This window comes from Mustela erminea, chromosome 5 (genome assembly GCF_009829155.1).
Source record: "Mustela erminea isolate mMusErm1 chromosome 5, mMusErm1.Pri, whole genome shotgun sequence".
Taxonomy (NCBI): Eukaryota; Metazoa; Chordata; class Mammalia; order Carnivora; family Mustelidae; genus Mustela; species Mustela erminea.
In genome coordinates this window covers 101361295-101375540 of record NC_045618.1, presented here as the reverse complement: position 1 = coordinate 101375540, position 14246 = coordinate 101361295, and the positions used below count along the sequence as shown (strand labels likewise).

The window sequence follows — 14246 nt, the reverse complement described above, 5'->3', positions numbered from 1 at the left end:
CTGAAGCCCTAGTCTTGATTGCAACACAGTGCGAGACTGAGTCACACACCCAGTTCAACTGCTCCAGAATTGCTAGTCCACAAAAACTGTGAAAGGATCAGTGTTCACTGTTTTAAGCCATTAAGTTTTATGGTAATCTGTTACGCAGTGATAGATAGCTAATAGGACAGGAGCTGATATTTTTCTAGAGAGAATTTGGGAAACTACCAGATAGGCAAGTAGCAACTATTTTTGCTCCCGCATCATCCACAACGCTCAAGATTTTGGAAATTTGTCACCCCAAATATCTACCCCAAATGTCGACCAAAATGCATATAATTGAATGTATTCATGGCTTAGCAGTAAGATATTGAGATAGGGATAGCAGTTAGAATCCTATGCTTCTAGGAAATACTCTTCTTTAATAAAGTAATACATAAAGACTTCTTTTTAAAAGTACCACAACACTTAGATTGAAAAAGAGGAGTCCCTACCCTATTCTGCTCCTGGGTCCTGCTCCTCAATTCTTTTTTTTTTTTTTTTAAGATTTTATTTATGTATGTATTTATTTATTTATTTTTAACGGAGAGAAAGCAAGAGAGCACAAGCAGTGGAAGCAGCAGAGGGAGAGGAAGAAGCAGGCCTCCCGCTGAGCGGGAAGCCCAATGCGGGGCTCAATCCTGGGACCCCAGGATCGTGACCTGTGCTGAAGGCAGTCGCTTAACCAAATGAACCACCCAGGCAACCCTACAACAGGTACATTTTATTGTAAAAATGTTTGAACTTCCTAGAATTAAAAGCTGACTCGTTTTTAAAATGTTCTTTGGTGTGTGTGTTTTTTTTAAATGACTTCCCCCCAACTTTACAATAAAATTGTTAAGTTCCCCTGAATAGTATTTTCCATAAAGTCATTTGCATCAGATATCCCTCCAGGTCACCTAGTGATACTCCTCCTTAGGCCTCTCTGCTATCTGTAATCTGGGCCATAGGGATGTTGCATGCCTGTCTTCTCGGAACTTCTCTAACTCCTCTCTTGGTGCTATCTTTTCTTTCTGAATACCCATGGCTCCTCATTTCTGGTTTATTCCTTTTGTTGGATCATATCCTCCCATAAATTGTCTGAAAAAGGATTTAAAGATGTACATTATTCTTCATATATAAAAATACCTTAATTCTATTCTCAGACTTGATTAATAGCTTGGCTGGCTAAAGAATTCTCAGAATTTTGAGAGCCTTCCTCCATTATCCTAGGGCTTCCAGTGCTTCTGTAGTACCCTTCTGATTCTTAATTCTTTGTAGAGTACCAGGTATTTTGTTTTCCTTTCTGAAAATTTTACCTCTGTTAGGGACATTTTTCATCTAGTAGACTGGGCACTCAGTGTTCCCTATCAATTTAAGTAGCTATCCTTCAGTTTTGGCCATTTTCTTGAATAACCTCTAAGATGATTTCCTCTCTATTTTCATATTCTCCTTCCTGGTGCTCTTATTAGTCATACTCTCTACTTGAATTAACCCTCTATTTTTTCCATGTCCTCTCATTTATTTCTACCTCTTTGTTTTTTTATATCACTATCTAGGAGATTTCCTCAATGTTTCCTCTAATATTTCAGTCAAAACTTTTTATTTTGGGTATCATATGTTTAGTTTCCAAGATCTCTTTCTTGTTCTCTAGTTTTTCCTTTTTATAGATTCCTGTTCTTATGTGTTTGATGATATTGATTATAGCTGTTTGTTTGTCTTCCTTTTTTCCCTCTTTGTGTCCTCAAAGTTCTATTTTCTTGTTTGTTTTGGTCTGTTTCATGTTGGAGGTTTTCCTTAACGAACTTGTTAACCTGAGTATTCTGATCATAAACTGAGTCATTAAATAAAAGGCAGAAGAATTCTGAGTGTATGAGTGGGGGGCACTAACGGTTCTGGTGTTTTTGATGCTTTTGTTTATTCCTGGAATAATTCTCTACTCCCTTGTAGAATGGGAGAGGAAGGGATCAGGCATGAGGTGGTGACTAGAAAGGAGGTATGCATAAGGTCTTCAGTTTTGCAACTGAGTATTACAGGTGGTCTGCCAGGCATTTAACATTCAACAGGGAGGGGCTTCACTTAATCTACTTTTTTTTTTTTTTCCTCATTTTGGAAATGTCTTCCAGCTCTGTCCAAATGTGCCATGTCTAGAGTCCCTGAGTTTGTAGCCACTTTTCTTTCTTGACTGGAAAATTTGATCTGGAAATGTGTTCTAAATGAATTTAGGTAAGTTTCTTTTATTTTTTTCTAATCCATCAACTGGTCGTTGAGCCCCTACTTTATCATCAGTTTTCCCACATCCATATCTTTTGTGAATTTTCTCTTGTCAATTCCAATTCTCTTCTGTCCTCTGCCCCATCCAAATTTACTTCTGCCTAAAATGGTTGCTTTGCCTTTAAGCTTATAATTTTTGTTTGAAACATAATCACATGTTGCCCTGTGACATCTCAGGCTGTTATCTTTTCAAGTTCATTATTTAATTTATGTGCACGTTCATTAATTCACTTAAAAGTTGTCTTGTGAAACTCACACACTAAATGCTGAGGAAGCTGAGACTACTAACGTGAGTTCCCTACCCCTCTGCTGAATGAGGAGAATACTTAAATTCATATTTGATTCCATGTACTAAGCACAATTATATGAGCTTATGGAACGAAAAAGGAGAAACCTAATCCAACCACAGAGGAGTTAGAGAAGACTTCATGGAGGTAGCAGTTGCTTGAGCTTAATCTTAAAGGAGTTAGCCAGATGAATTGAGGACGGCCCACTTGGGACAGGGCAGAAAACATTTCAGGAGTGGAAACTTTGTAAAGACATGGAGGGAGGAAACAAGGTCAATATGGGGAATTGCTAATAGTTCAGTGACTATAAGGCAGAGAGGTATTAGAGACATAACTGGAAAAATAGGTGGGACCAGATCATGGGGACCTTGAATGTCATGCTGAGAATCTTGAATTTGATTCCTCAGATAGTGGTGACCATTGGAGATTTTAAACAGAGGTGTGATGTGGTCAGATTTATATTTTTGAGAAATCAGGGTAGCATGGAGGCTGTTTCTTGATGGGTACAAGCCTAGAGGCTGGGTGATCATTTAAGAAAATGTGACAAGGGTCACCTGGGTGGCTCAGTGGGTTAAAGCCTCTGCCTTCGGCTCAGATCATGATGTCAGGGTCCTGGGATCGAGTCCCGCATCGGGCTCTCTGCTCAGCAGGGAGCCTGCTTCCCTCTCTCTCTCTCTGCCTGCCTCTCCGACTACTTGTGATTTCTTTCTGTCAAATAAATAAATAAAATTAAAAAAAAAAAGAAAATGTGACAATAAATCGGGTGAGTGACAGTAAGTGCTGAAACTAAGTCTTAGTTCATAAAGATGGAGAGAATGGAGTAAATTGAAGAAATAACTGGTGGGACTTGGTTAACTAATAGATTAACCAATCTATAGACTGGAGGAAAAGAGGGAGAAACTGAGGGTGGATTCCTGCTTTCTCGGTGTTTAGATATGGATAGTGGTGTGATCAAACAGTTCTAAGGAAAGCAGATAGTTGTGTCTAATAGGCAGTTGGATTTTGAAGGTTGAAGGAGAGATCTGAAGTAGAAAAATAGATTTAGGAGTCATCGGCAGGAAGGAGGTACTTAAAATCATGAGACTGCGCAACTTTCTTCAGGGGCAAATACAGAAGAAGAGTACTGGACAGAGGATAGAATCCTGGGGAACATCCACATCATAGAGGTAGGCTGGGGGAAAGCCGATGAAGGAGACAGTTAAATAATATTAGAGAAGTGTAAGGAGAATCTGGAGTGTTTCAATTCAGGAAACTGAATTGAAGGAGGATGGAATAAGCATTGTCAAAATGCAGCAGAGATTTCATGATCTCATGAAAGTGGTAATTAGATTTGACCATAAGATGGCCAGGTATAGAGGAGTAGGACGGTAGAGTTGGATACCCGACTGCACAGTGGGATTAAGGGGAAGTTAATATGTCAGTTGCTACTACATGAAGCTTGTTCTTCTAGGAATATGAGGGAAAAGAGGTGAAGATAGCACTTAGGTGGCATTTCTTCCCTTTCTCAAATAACCTCAAGTGTCTTGAGAGAAAATTCTAGCAATGTATTACATGCATATTTATATTTAATAAATACTAATTAGATAAATAGATCTAATCAACTACCAAACCTTTAGATTTTTACTTAGCCTTTCTTCCTCTTGAGTGTCATAATAACTCCTTTTCCTTGAGCATATTTTTCCCTTTAAATTATCTCCTTCCAACCTATTCAGTGCCAGAAAGTGTTTAGGTACTGAGAAGCTTCCTACAGAAATCTCCATGTCTCATTTTGGGAAATTGGGCACAAGCCATTTCCTGTTTTGGTCATTAAAAAAAAAAAAATAATAGCTGTTGTTTGCACAGGTAATCAGAATTCCATCAAGAAATGCTGTGTACACTAAATCTAAGTTATGTTATTGTTATAATCACTAGTATTAGAATAACAAGGTTGTGACCTTGTTCATCTCTAAAAAATTTAATGTTGTTTAGCTAAGGTATAATAGAAGGGAGGCTGGACTTTTGGAGAGCAAGGATTGAACTGTGTGCCCTGTGGGTGCTCCTTAATAGTTACTGAATGACTAATCAGGTATTTCATAAGTCCTAACACAGGTGAGATGATTGCCAGGGCAGGCAGGGTGGGAAAAGTAAACTCCCACAAAAAGGACCGACTTGAAGGATTCTCAGGGAAATAAATGTCAGTGGTATTATGCCATGTGTTATAAAACTGTATTTTACACATTCTGAAATACCTTACAAAGCTGAAAGGAAAAATTATAATTCTCAAGACAATAAAGTAAGATCCAGCAACCTCACTTCTGGGTGCATATGAAACCATTGTCTCAAAGAGATATCTGCACTCCCATGTTCATTGCAGCATATTCCCAATTGCCAAAGTATGGAAACAACCTAAGTGTACTTCAGTGGATAGATGGGATAAAGGGGATATGGTATACATATACAATGGACTACTATTCAGTTATGAGAAAGAAGGAAATCCTGCTATTTGCTACAACATGGATAGGCCTTGAGAGCATCATGCCTAGTGAAATAAGCCAGACAGAGAAAGGCAAATACTGCATGGTATCACTTATATGTGAAATTAAAAAAAAAAGTCAAACTTATAGAAACAAAGAGGGTAGAAGAGTGGTTGGCAGGGGCTGGGGTTGGGGAAGGAATAGGAGAAACTGGTAAAAGGGTACAAACCTTCAAACATAAGATGAATAAGCTCTTAGGATCTAATGTCTAATATGGTGATTGTAGTTGGTAACTATTTGTATAATTGAAATTTGCTAAGAGAGTTGAATTTAAATGTTCTCACAGAAGAGGAAGAAAGGGTAAATACGTGAGATGATAGATGTGTTAATGAACTCAGTGGTGGTGGTGGGGGGTCCTTTGACAATGCATCTGTGTATCAGATCATCATGACACACACTTTAAATATCTTACAGTTTTAGTAGTTGATTAAACTTCAATAAAGCTGATAAAGCAGTGAAGTAAAAACTAAATTGTCTTATATGGTGATGGTTTCTGATTACAGGTTTGCTAGAAATTTGTTGTGGGCAAGAATTCAAATCTGAGGAATGGAGCTTTTGTCCTGGGAACATTCATACTTTCAAACTCCCCCAAATTACAGATTTATTGCATCAGGGTGAAATCCAGAGCTGATTCATATTCAGATTGCTTCCTTCTGCTACTTTAGGCTTTATTCATTTAGTTTCTCCATTTTTGTATCTCTCAATTTTGATAGTGTATTCTTTAGGTATTAATGCTGTATACGAAAAAATACTCATTTTACAAACACAGGCAAAGAGAAGACTTGTTAAGATACTGCGAGTCACAGGTATGTTTGAGGCGTAATTCCTACTTAAACAGTTGAAAGAGATTACAGTTCAGTGGTAGAAACATGAAGTAGAAATGTCATAAAGGATCACATGCGAAGTTTTGTGGGGTGTCGCTCTATATGCAGGGACTTTTTGTCTTTTTATCTCTAGTATCAAGCTCAGTCTGGTATAGAGTAAGTTATTGGCTTGAAATTCATTTAGAGACTGGAAATGGGTGAAGCAGAAACCAGAAAGACCATGTAGAAGAGAGAAGGAATGAGCTGAGTCTGGCCTTGGAGAGAGAAGTAGGATCAGTACACAGGCATGATGAAAAAGAACTTCCTAGGCAAAGAGGGAGATTGGATTAACATGTAAATGTAGCATGTTGTAGCTAATAGAATCTGAGCTTCTCAGGCCCACCAGGATTTCAGATGGTTGATGACAAGGATCTCAGATGGTTGATGGCATTTTACATTTATATTTTACAGTCCACTTGGCGAGTGATGGGGAGAGCATAGGTTATGGGCATTGAAGTAATATCTGAAGTAATATCTGAGTAATATCTGAGTTTGAGTCTCACCTCTAGCATATCATGTGACATCATGGCTGATGACATTTTATGATGTGTCAGTCCACTTGGCAGGTGATGGGGAGAGCATGGGATATGGGCATTGAAGTAATATCTGAGTTTGAGTCTCACCTCTAGCATATCATGTGACTTTGAATAAGGTGTATAAACTTTCTATGCTTATTTTTCTCAGCTGGAAAACAGAAGTAATACCTAATTGGGGCGTACCATATCCCAAGGTATTTCATTAAATGACAGTTCTTTAAAAAATGGCATACCAAAAAAAAAAAAAAAAGGTAATTTGAAATATTTGAAATGTTAATGTGGAAGATGTTGGGAAGCTTTCCAGTTTCATCTTGAAAATTTCTCCTTGGAAAAAAAAAAAAAAAAGCTTTTAGAATAGACCCATGGCTCGGAATCAAAGGACCGGTTACCTTTTCCTCACGTCATCTCCCTCGAGCTGGGAGAAGAAATGCGAGGGTAGTTTCCACCTGCGCTGCCGGATACAATTGTGGCCACTCTCTCGCTACATTTGACTATGAAATATGGCTAGTTTGCATAAAATGCACACCAGATTAGACTTAAAAACAACATGTAAAATATTTAATGAATCATTTACTATTGAGTAAATTTTGAAATGTTCCACATATATTGGGCTAACTAAAACAAATTATTAAAATTAATTTCACCTGTTTCTTATTGCTCTTTCGATGTAACTACTAGAAACTCTAAGTTACCTTTGCAGCCCTGGTCTTCATGACCACTCATGTCCCTTTCAGCTTTAAGACTGCCAGGGACACTGTGGACGCGCAATTGATACGGTTTGCTTTTCACGCTTTGAGATACCGAAGGATTGGCCAGGAGTGCGCGGGGTGGGGTGGGGTGGGGCGGGGCCCTGTGGGGAGACCCAGACCCCTTCGGTTTCGCTCTCGCTTTCACAGCGGGAAAGACCCCGACTCCAACGCGGGGGTTGGGGCGGCCGCCCGCAAGCGAGGCACCAGGCGCCGGGCGTCGGGGGGCCGGGGCCGGGGCCGGGCGCGGCGAGCCGGGCGGGGCCGCACCGGGAAGCTGGTTCGTGCGTCAGCCTCACGCGCGTGGAAGGAAGCCGACCCGAGGCCCTGGGCGGCCCGCTGCGGGCGCCTAGGCACGTCCGCAGGCTCTGCCGGGAGGTGGCTGCCGCTGAGAGGCGGGAGAGTCGAGGGCGGGCCTGGGAGGCGGCCCGGAGGTGGGGCGCTACTGGGGGCCGGCCCGCGCGGGCTTCTTCTGCGGACGCGCGGCCTGCGCCCCAGTGCTGGGACCGCGAGGCGCCGGGCGGCGATCGGCCAGAGCGGCTATGGGGTGCCGCTGGGCCTTCCTGATCGGCCTCCTGGGGGCCATGTGGCTGCTCGGCTCGGGTCACGGTGGGCAGCAGGCCCCTGAGACGGCGGCGCAGAGGTGCTTCTGCCAGGTGAGGGCTGCGCACGGCCGTGCGGCCGCTCCCTAGCTTCCCGCCTCTCCCCTGCGCTCCGTCCGGGGCAGCCCGGCAGGTGAGGGGCTAGGAGGACCCCTGAGTTTCCACCCTTCCGGACGAGTCCCCTCTTGCGGGGCTGAGTCCTCTGCAGCTCGCCTGGCTTGGTGTGGACCGGTGTCCCAACGCAGCCGCCCTTCGGATCCGGTGTTGGGTGAGAGGTGTGGGTGCACGCTGTTGTGTTTTTACCGAGTTGGTTTATGCATCTTTGTTGGTCTTCCCTTCCCGGGAAGGGCGTGGACACTGTGCACGCATACTCACTATTTGTTATTTTAGCAGAAACCTGGGTCTTCCTAACTTCTAACTTGACCTGGAACTGTGTACGTTGTGCCTATGTTGGGTGCCTTCGCTCTGCTTCCTGGGCAGGACACGCTTTTGTAGGGTGGCTACTCTCAGATCGCGTTGTCAGGCGGGAGAAGGACTTGGTGTGGCTTTTCTGTGTCTAAGCCTCACTGCCTTGTGTCTTTGGGGCTGCGGCTTGCCCTGTGGCTCCTCGCCCTGTGTGTCCTTTCTTTTTCCTAAATGTGATGAGATTTTCTTAACGTGACGCCCATTTGGCTAGTCTGAACTGGGAGAATGAGCCTTACTCCTCAGGGCACAAGTTTAATTACATGCTTATTATGTTCATTTTCCCTTTTTAGTAAGAGATGTGGGTTCCTTGAGAAAAATTTTCAAAGAAATTTAGAGGTTTTTGGATCCACAGTATTCTGTGTTTTAATATCATTACTCTTAAATTCACGTTTTGGTTGGCATATGCTGATAAAAATTACATTTTATAGAAAATTGAGGGTAGGCATCCACATTTTTCCTTTTAAGTGGATTGTACTATTATCAGAAATGACATTTTATGTGTGTAAGTGCAATGCTACTATTTCACAGAGTAAAGAAACAACCTTAAATCTTATGGAAGGAAAAAATAAATAAATCAGTATTATGGGGAGAAGAACTGTCTTTTTCACTGCTTTATATTCTTGCATTTTGTCAATTTGTGGAGTGATTTGGGAGTTGAGGTGTTATCCCAGCATGAGTAGGACAAGTTGAAAGGAAATTGCTCCTTTACTAGTAAGACTGAAAAGCTCCTTTACTTTCAGGGGTTGCAAACTACACACAATCAAGTACTTAAAAGGAAGAAGGGTAATTTTTCTTCATATTACAAATACAACATAACACAAAGTGTCAACTTTTACAAATAAGTAATATTAAGGTAAAATATTTTAAAATAAGTTAGTGTTGGGGCGCCTGGGTGGCGCAGTTGGTTAAACGACTGCCCTTGGCTCAGGTCCTGATCCCGAAGTTCTGGGATCGGGTCCCACATCGGGCTCCCAGCTCCATGGGGAGTCTGCTGCTCCCTCTGACCTTCTCCATTCTCATGATCTCTCTCACTCTCTCTTTCTCAAATAAATAAAGTCTTTAAAAAATAAAATAAAATAAGTTAGTGTTGAAACAAGATGTGCAATATAACATTTTCAACTACATTTTAGATTTTTAGATAATGAAATAATAGTACATGTTGAGCTTTTCAACTTTCACTACCCCCCCCATAACCTTTTTAGATATCTGATTAAAATTGGGGAATTTTTAATTTTTTAATATTTTTTCTTCTAATTAGTATTTAAGCTCCCCCACTCTTACAATATTTTCAAGATTTGAATATTCCCCCAACACAGACATCCATTAGATCCCTTTCTTTTTGTTTTAGAACAAGAGTGGCTGTTTATCTTTTCAGAATCAACTTTTACCAAATAATAAATTGAGGGTCACATGGTAAAAAAGTTTCTTTTTTTTTTTTTTTTTTTAAGATTTTATTTATTTGAGAGCATGAGAAGGGAGAAAGTCAGAGGGAGAAGCAGACTCTCCGTGGAGTTGGGAGCCCGATGTGGGACTTGATCCGAGGACTCCAGGATCATGACCTGAGCCAAAGGAAGTTGCTTAACCAACTGAGCCACCGAGGTCCCCTAAAAAACACTTTTAAGAAAAATATAAAATGGTCTATTTAATCAGTTTAAGAACAGAGACCATCAGTTTTGATTCAATAGATTGAAACAAAAATACATTTTAGTTCTGTTATGGTCCGTAACAGAAGAGATGAGGGTAAGGAGGAGAAGGGACAAATGATGAATAGACATGAAGAGAAAATTGGAGACAAGCATATAGATATAGACATGTACAGAAACGAGAGAGACACACATAAAAGAATGGTGGAAGAAAAGATTAGAGGAGATGAATGGTGGAAATTATTCATTCAATAAACATTTATAAACACTGTGTACAATGACCTGAGTGTTTGGAATACAGAAATAACTATGGTGTGATCCTTGCCCTTAAGAACTTAGAATTTAGTGAATAAAGTCCTTTAGAGCTTGGGTAGAGGCAGAGGCAGAGATCCTAAGCACTTTATTTTAAAGATTTTATTTATTTTTTGGACAGAGTAAGAGCACAAGGAGGGGGAGTGCCAGAGGGAAAGGGAGAAGCAGGCTCCCTACAATTTGGGGGTCTACCCCAGGACCCCGGGATGCCCAGATCTTAAGCATCTTAAAAAGCAAGTTAGTAGGGACACCTGGTTGGCTCAGGCAGTAGGGGATGATACTCTTGATCTTGGGATGTAAGTTCGAACCCTATGTTGGGTGCAGAGATTACTTAAAAAAGAAAATCTTTTTAAAAAGTTAGTAAATAATGCTAGACACTAAATTAAAGACTAACTTTTGACTTAAAGTTTAGAACAAAAAGTTAAAATCTCTTACTCTCTTTGCAATACCAAATTAGCAGCAAAGTTCTGTGGAGTCTGCTTTGTTAATAGTCCTCTCCCTTCCTACTGCCAATCTCTCTCTTATCGGCTTGTGCCTTGAATTACCACATCATCACCCCTCATCACATGGGTGCCTGGTAATAGGGGTTCGGTTAACAGAATACCACTTTAAATGGAGCCAAAGTAGCATGTGGTTATTTGGCCTTACAAAGTGATTGAAGTAAAATGTACAAAGCTCTACAAATAAACAGATTAAATGTCAGTAAGCATTTTATTGAGGCCAGTTGTGAATAAGTTTTGAGAAATCAAGAAATAAACTAAAAATTTTATTTTATTTTTTTTAAAGATTTTATTTATTTTATTTGACAGAGAGAGAGATCACAAGTAGGCATAGAGGCAGGCAGAGACAGAGGGGGAAGCAGGCTCCCTGCTGAGCAGAGAGCCCGATGTGGGACTCGATCCCAGGACCCTGAGATCATGACCTGAGCCGAAGGCAGCAGCTTAATCCACTGAGCCACCCAGGCGCCCCCAAAATTTTATTTTTTTAAAAGATTTTATTTATTTATTTGGTAGACAGAGATCACAGGTAGGCAGAGAGGCACACAGAGAGAGGAAGGGAAGCAGGCTCCCTGCTAAGCAGAGAACCTGATGCGATGCGGGGCTCAATCCCATGACCCTGGGTTCATGATCTGAGCCAAAGGCAGAGGCTTTAACCCACTGAACCACCCAGGTGCCCCTAAACAAAAAATTTTAAAATTTAGTTCTATTTCTTGATACTCCAGGGTACTGAGCCTGGTACATAGTTGGTTCTCAGCGAATATTAGGGAAGTTACAAAACAGGATGTGAGCACTGTGCTAGCAGGAGTATATTCTTTCAGTTACTCTGCTTAGCAAGCCATTTGCATGTTTTTCTGGAATTGATCTTTCAGATGGGTTGATGGCTCCAAATCAATCTTTAAAGTTAGTCAATTACTGCATATGTCTGTTGACATCAAGTCTTAGTAAAACCATTTCCACTGTATGTTGTCAATTATTTCGGTAACGATGCTTCAGTGTTAGTTGCTGCACATAAGTGATAAATTGCCTGGGACTTACAAGTCTTCCTTAAATATAGTGCCCCATTTTTTAAATCATTCTACTTAAAATTTTTTTAAAATGTACACTTGGTGTGTAGGTCAGTGTGGTTTGTATAAAGAACCCTATGATCATGACCTGCCCTTTCTTTCAACCACAAAAATAATTGTATTTTTTTGTTGTAATAGTATGGGCTTGAAGTAAATGGAGACTCTTCAGACTTTCTTGTTTTCTTTTCTGTTTTTTGTTTTGCTTTTGACAGGGTTTCAAATTTCCTTTTCCCCATTATGTACCATTAGAGAGAAGGAATGTAACAGAACTTTAGTCCCAGTTCTTGGAATCCCAGGATGCATTTTAAAGAAATAACCCCAGGAGAAATATTGAAGCCTAGATATGCAGGCAGTATGGACGGGTTTTTCATTTAAATTAATTAGAAACGAGTCTGTAAACTCCCATGTAGTCAGAATGTTTTATTAGTCTTAATATGGCTAGTGCTGATAACACTCAGATCCACTTACTTCAGTGCAGTAAATATCAGGCTAATGAAAGGAAAGTAGGTCAGATAATTCAAAATGTCTATTTTAAAATCGATCATTTTTGTTTGGAGTGCATTGTAGATGCACCCTTCATACATGTATTTTGGCAGATTTACCTGTCCAGTGGCTTGTTCAGATCTCTTTTATTTATTTATTTATTTATTTAATATTTTATTTATTTATTTGAGAGAGAGAGCGAGAGCGAGCACAAGTGAGAAGGAGGGGAAAGGGCAGGAGGGGAAGAAGAGGGAGAGAGAGAATCTCAAGCAGATTCCTCACTGAGCGCAGAGCCTAATGTAAGGCTCAATCCCAAGACTGAGATAATGACCTGAGCTGAAATCAAGAATCAGGCATTTAACCAACAGAGCCACCCAGGCTCTGAGCCACCCGCCCTGTTTAGGTCAATTTAAAAAACAGTTTTTATTTGTTAGAGTAGCTGGGCCATGGAAGAGATACTCCATAATATGTTGCCTGGTAGGTGGAACTATTCCTGAGATTAAAACTTAGTCAGAGGACTCTTTGAAACAGGTTATCCTGCAGAGATGTCCACTGACTGTGAGTACTTACTCTTTGAACAAAGAATGTGGAGGAAAGCACGTTTCACATTGGTTGCTACACTTTGGGTCACAACAACAATTTAAAGTTCTAAAGACTAAGGCTTCAAGGCAGAAATAGCTTGTAGCTTTCCATGTCCTTAGAATGGTGCCAACTACTGAGTATAGAATGTTTGGTGTTTCCGTGCTTTCATTAACAGAGGTGTCTCAGTCAACTCTTCCAATAAATAGTTTTCATGTTCTTTTTGATGGTCACAAACCACTATAAAATTAAATACAACTAAAAGTTTCTGCAAAAAAAAAAAAAAAGAACACTTTGAACACTTAAAAAAAAAAAACGATTTATTTGACAGAGAGAGAGAACTTGCAAATGTGCAGGCAGGGGAGGGGCAGAGAGAGAGGGAGAGTGAGAATCTTGAAGCAGACTCCCAGCTGAGTGCAGAGCCTGATGTGGAGCTTGATCTCAGGACCCTGAGATCATGACCTGAACTGAAATCAAGAGTCGGGTGCTTAACCAACTGAGCCACCCAGGTGTCCCCACTTTGAACACTTTTGAAAGGTATTTCATATTTCATACAAGTATGAAGAATATATTTTCACAGTGCTTTGGAAAAAAATGATAGTCTATGGTAGGACTAGAAGTTGTTTGCTCATAAGGAGACTATTTAGAAAGTGTTTTTTGTTTTGCCTTTCATTGTAAATTAAATAGTGAACAAAGAAAATAGAGAACAAGCAGGCCTGTGTTATTTTCTTTTCGCTTGCCTTTTGTATTTGGTATTTGGTCCAAACCAGTCAGTCTGTGGAGAAACTGTTTGAGACTACCTCCAACTGTTGACTATCCAGTTCTATGTTCCATTGGGGCTACAGATGTAAAATTTTGGGAAAATTTTAGCTGCAAACTGGGCCCTTTTTTTTTTTTTTCTTATTAAAAAAAACGTAGGGGTGCCTGGGTCGCTTAGTTGGTTAGGTGTCTGACTCTTGATTTCAGCTTTTGTCATGATCTCAGGGTTGTAGGATCAAGCCCCACATCAGGCTCTGCACCAGGCTTAGAGCCTGCTTAAGATTCTCTCTCCCTTTGTGCCACCCCCTTGCCCCCCGCCAGCCCACCACCCTGGACTCATGGGTTAGAATGCATGCGTGTTCTCTCTCTCTCTTTAAAAAAAAAAAAAATTGTGGGTTGCTTTGGGGAATAGTAACATCCCTTTCCCTAGAAGGATTTAGGCAGCAGTAGGGTGATAATACTAACACTTACTGGCCATTTATTTTGTAATTTCATCTTGATATTAACTCTTACAGAAGGGAACTATTAGTATTGCCATTTTGTGTTGAGAGAGCAAATTGAGGCTTAGAGAGGTTAAAAAAAAACCTTGGGTAAGATCAGTAACTAGTAAGTAACAGAGATGG

General features: G+C 40.6%; 1 protein-coding gene across 1 annotated transcript in view; it reads left to right on the top strand.

Annotated features, from left to right (window-relative positions):
* Nucleotides 1-7325: 7325 nt before the first annotated feature.
* Nucleotides 7326-14246, top strand: part of ERO1A (endoplasmic reticulum oxidoreductase 1 alpha) — a 46845-nt gene continuing 39924 nt past the window's right edge. The window contains exon 1 of the mRNA XM_032344236.1: nucleotides 7326-7872. Coding sequence (XP_032200127.1) covers nucleotides 7759-7872 — 114 coding nt within the window. The 5' untranslated portion in view covers nucleotides 7326-7758. The remainder of the gene's footprint in view (nucleotides 7873-14246) is intronic.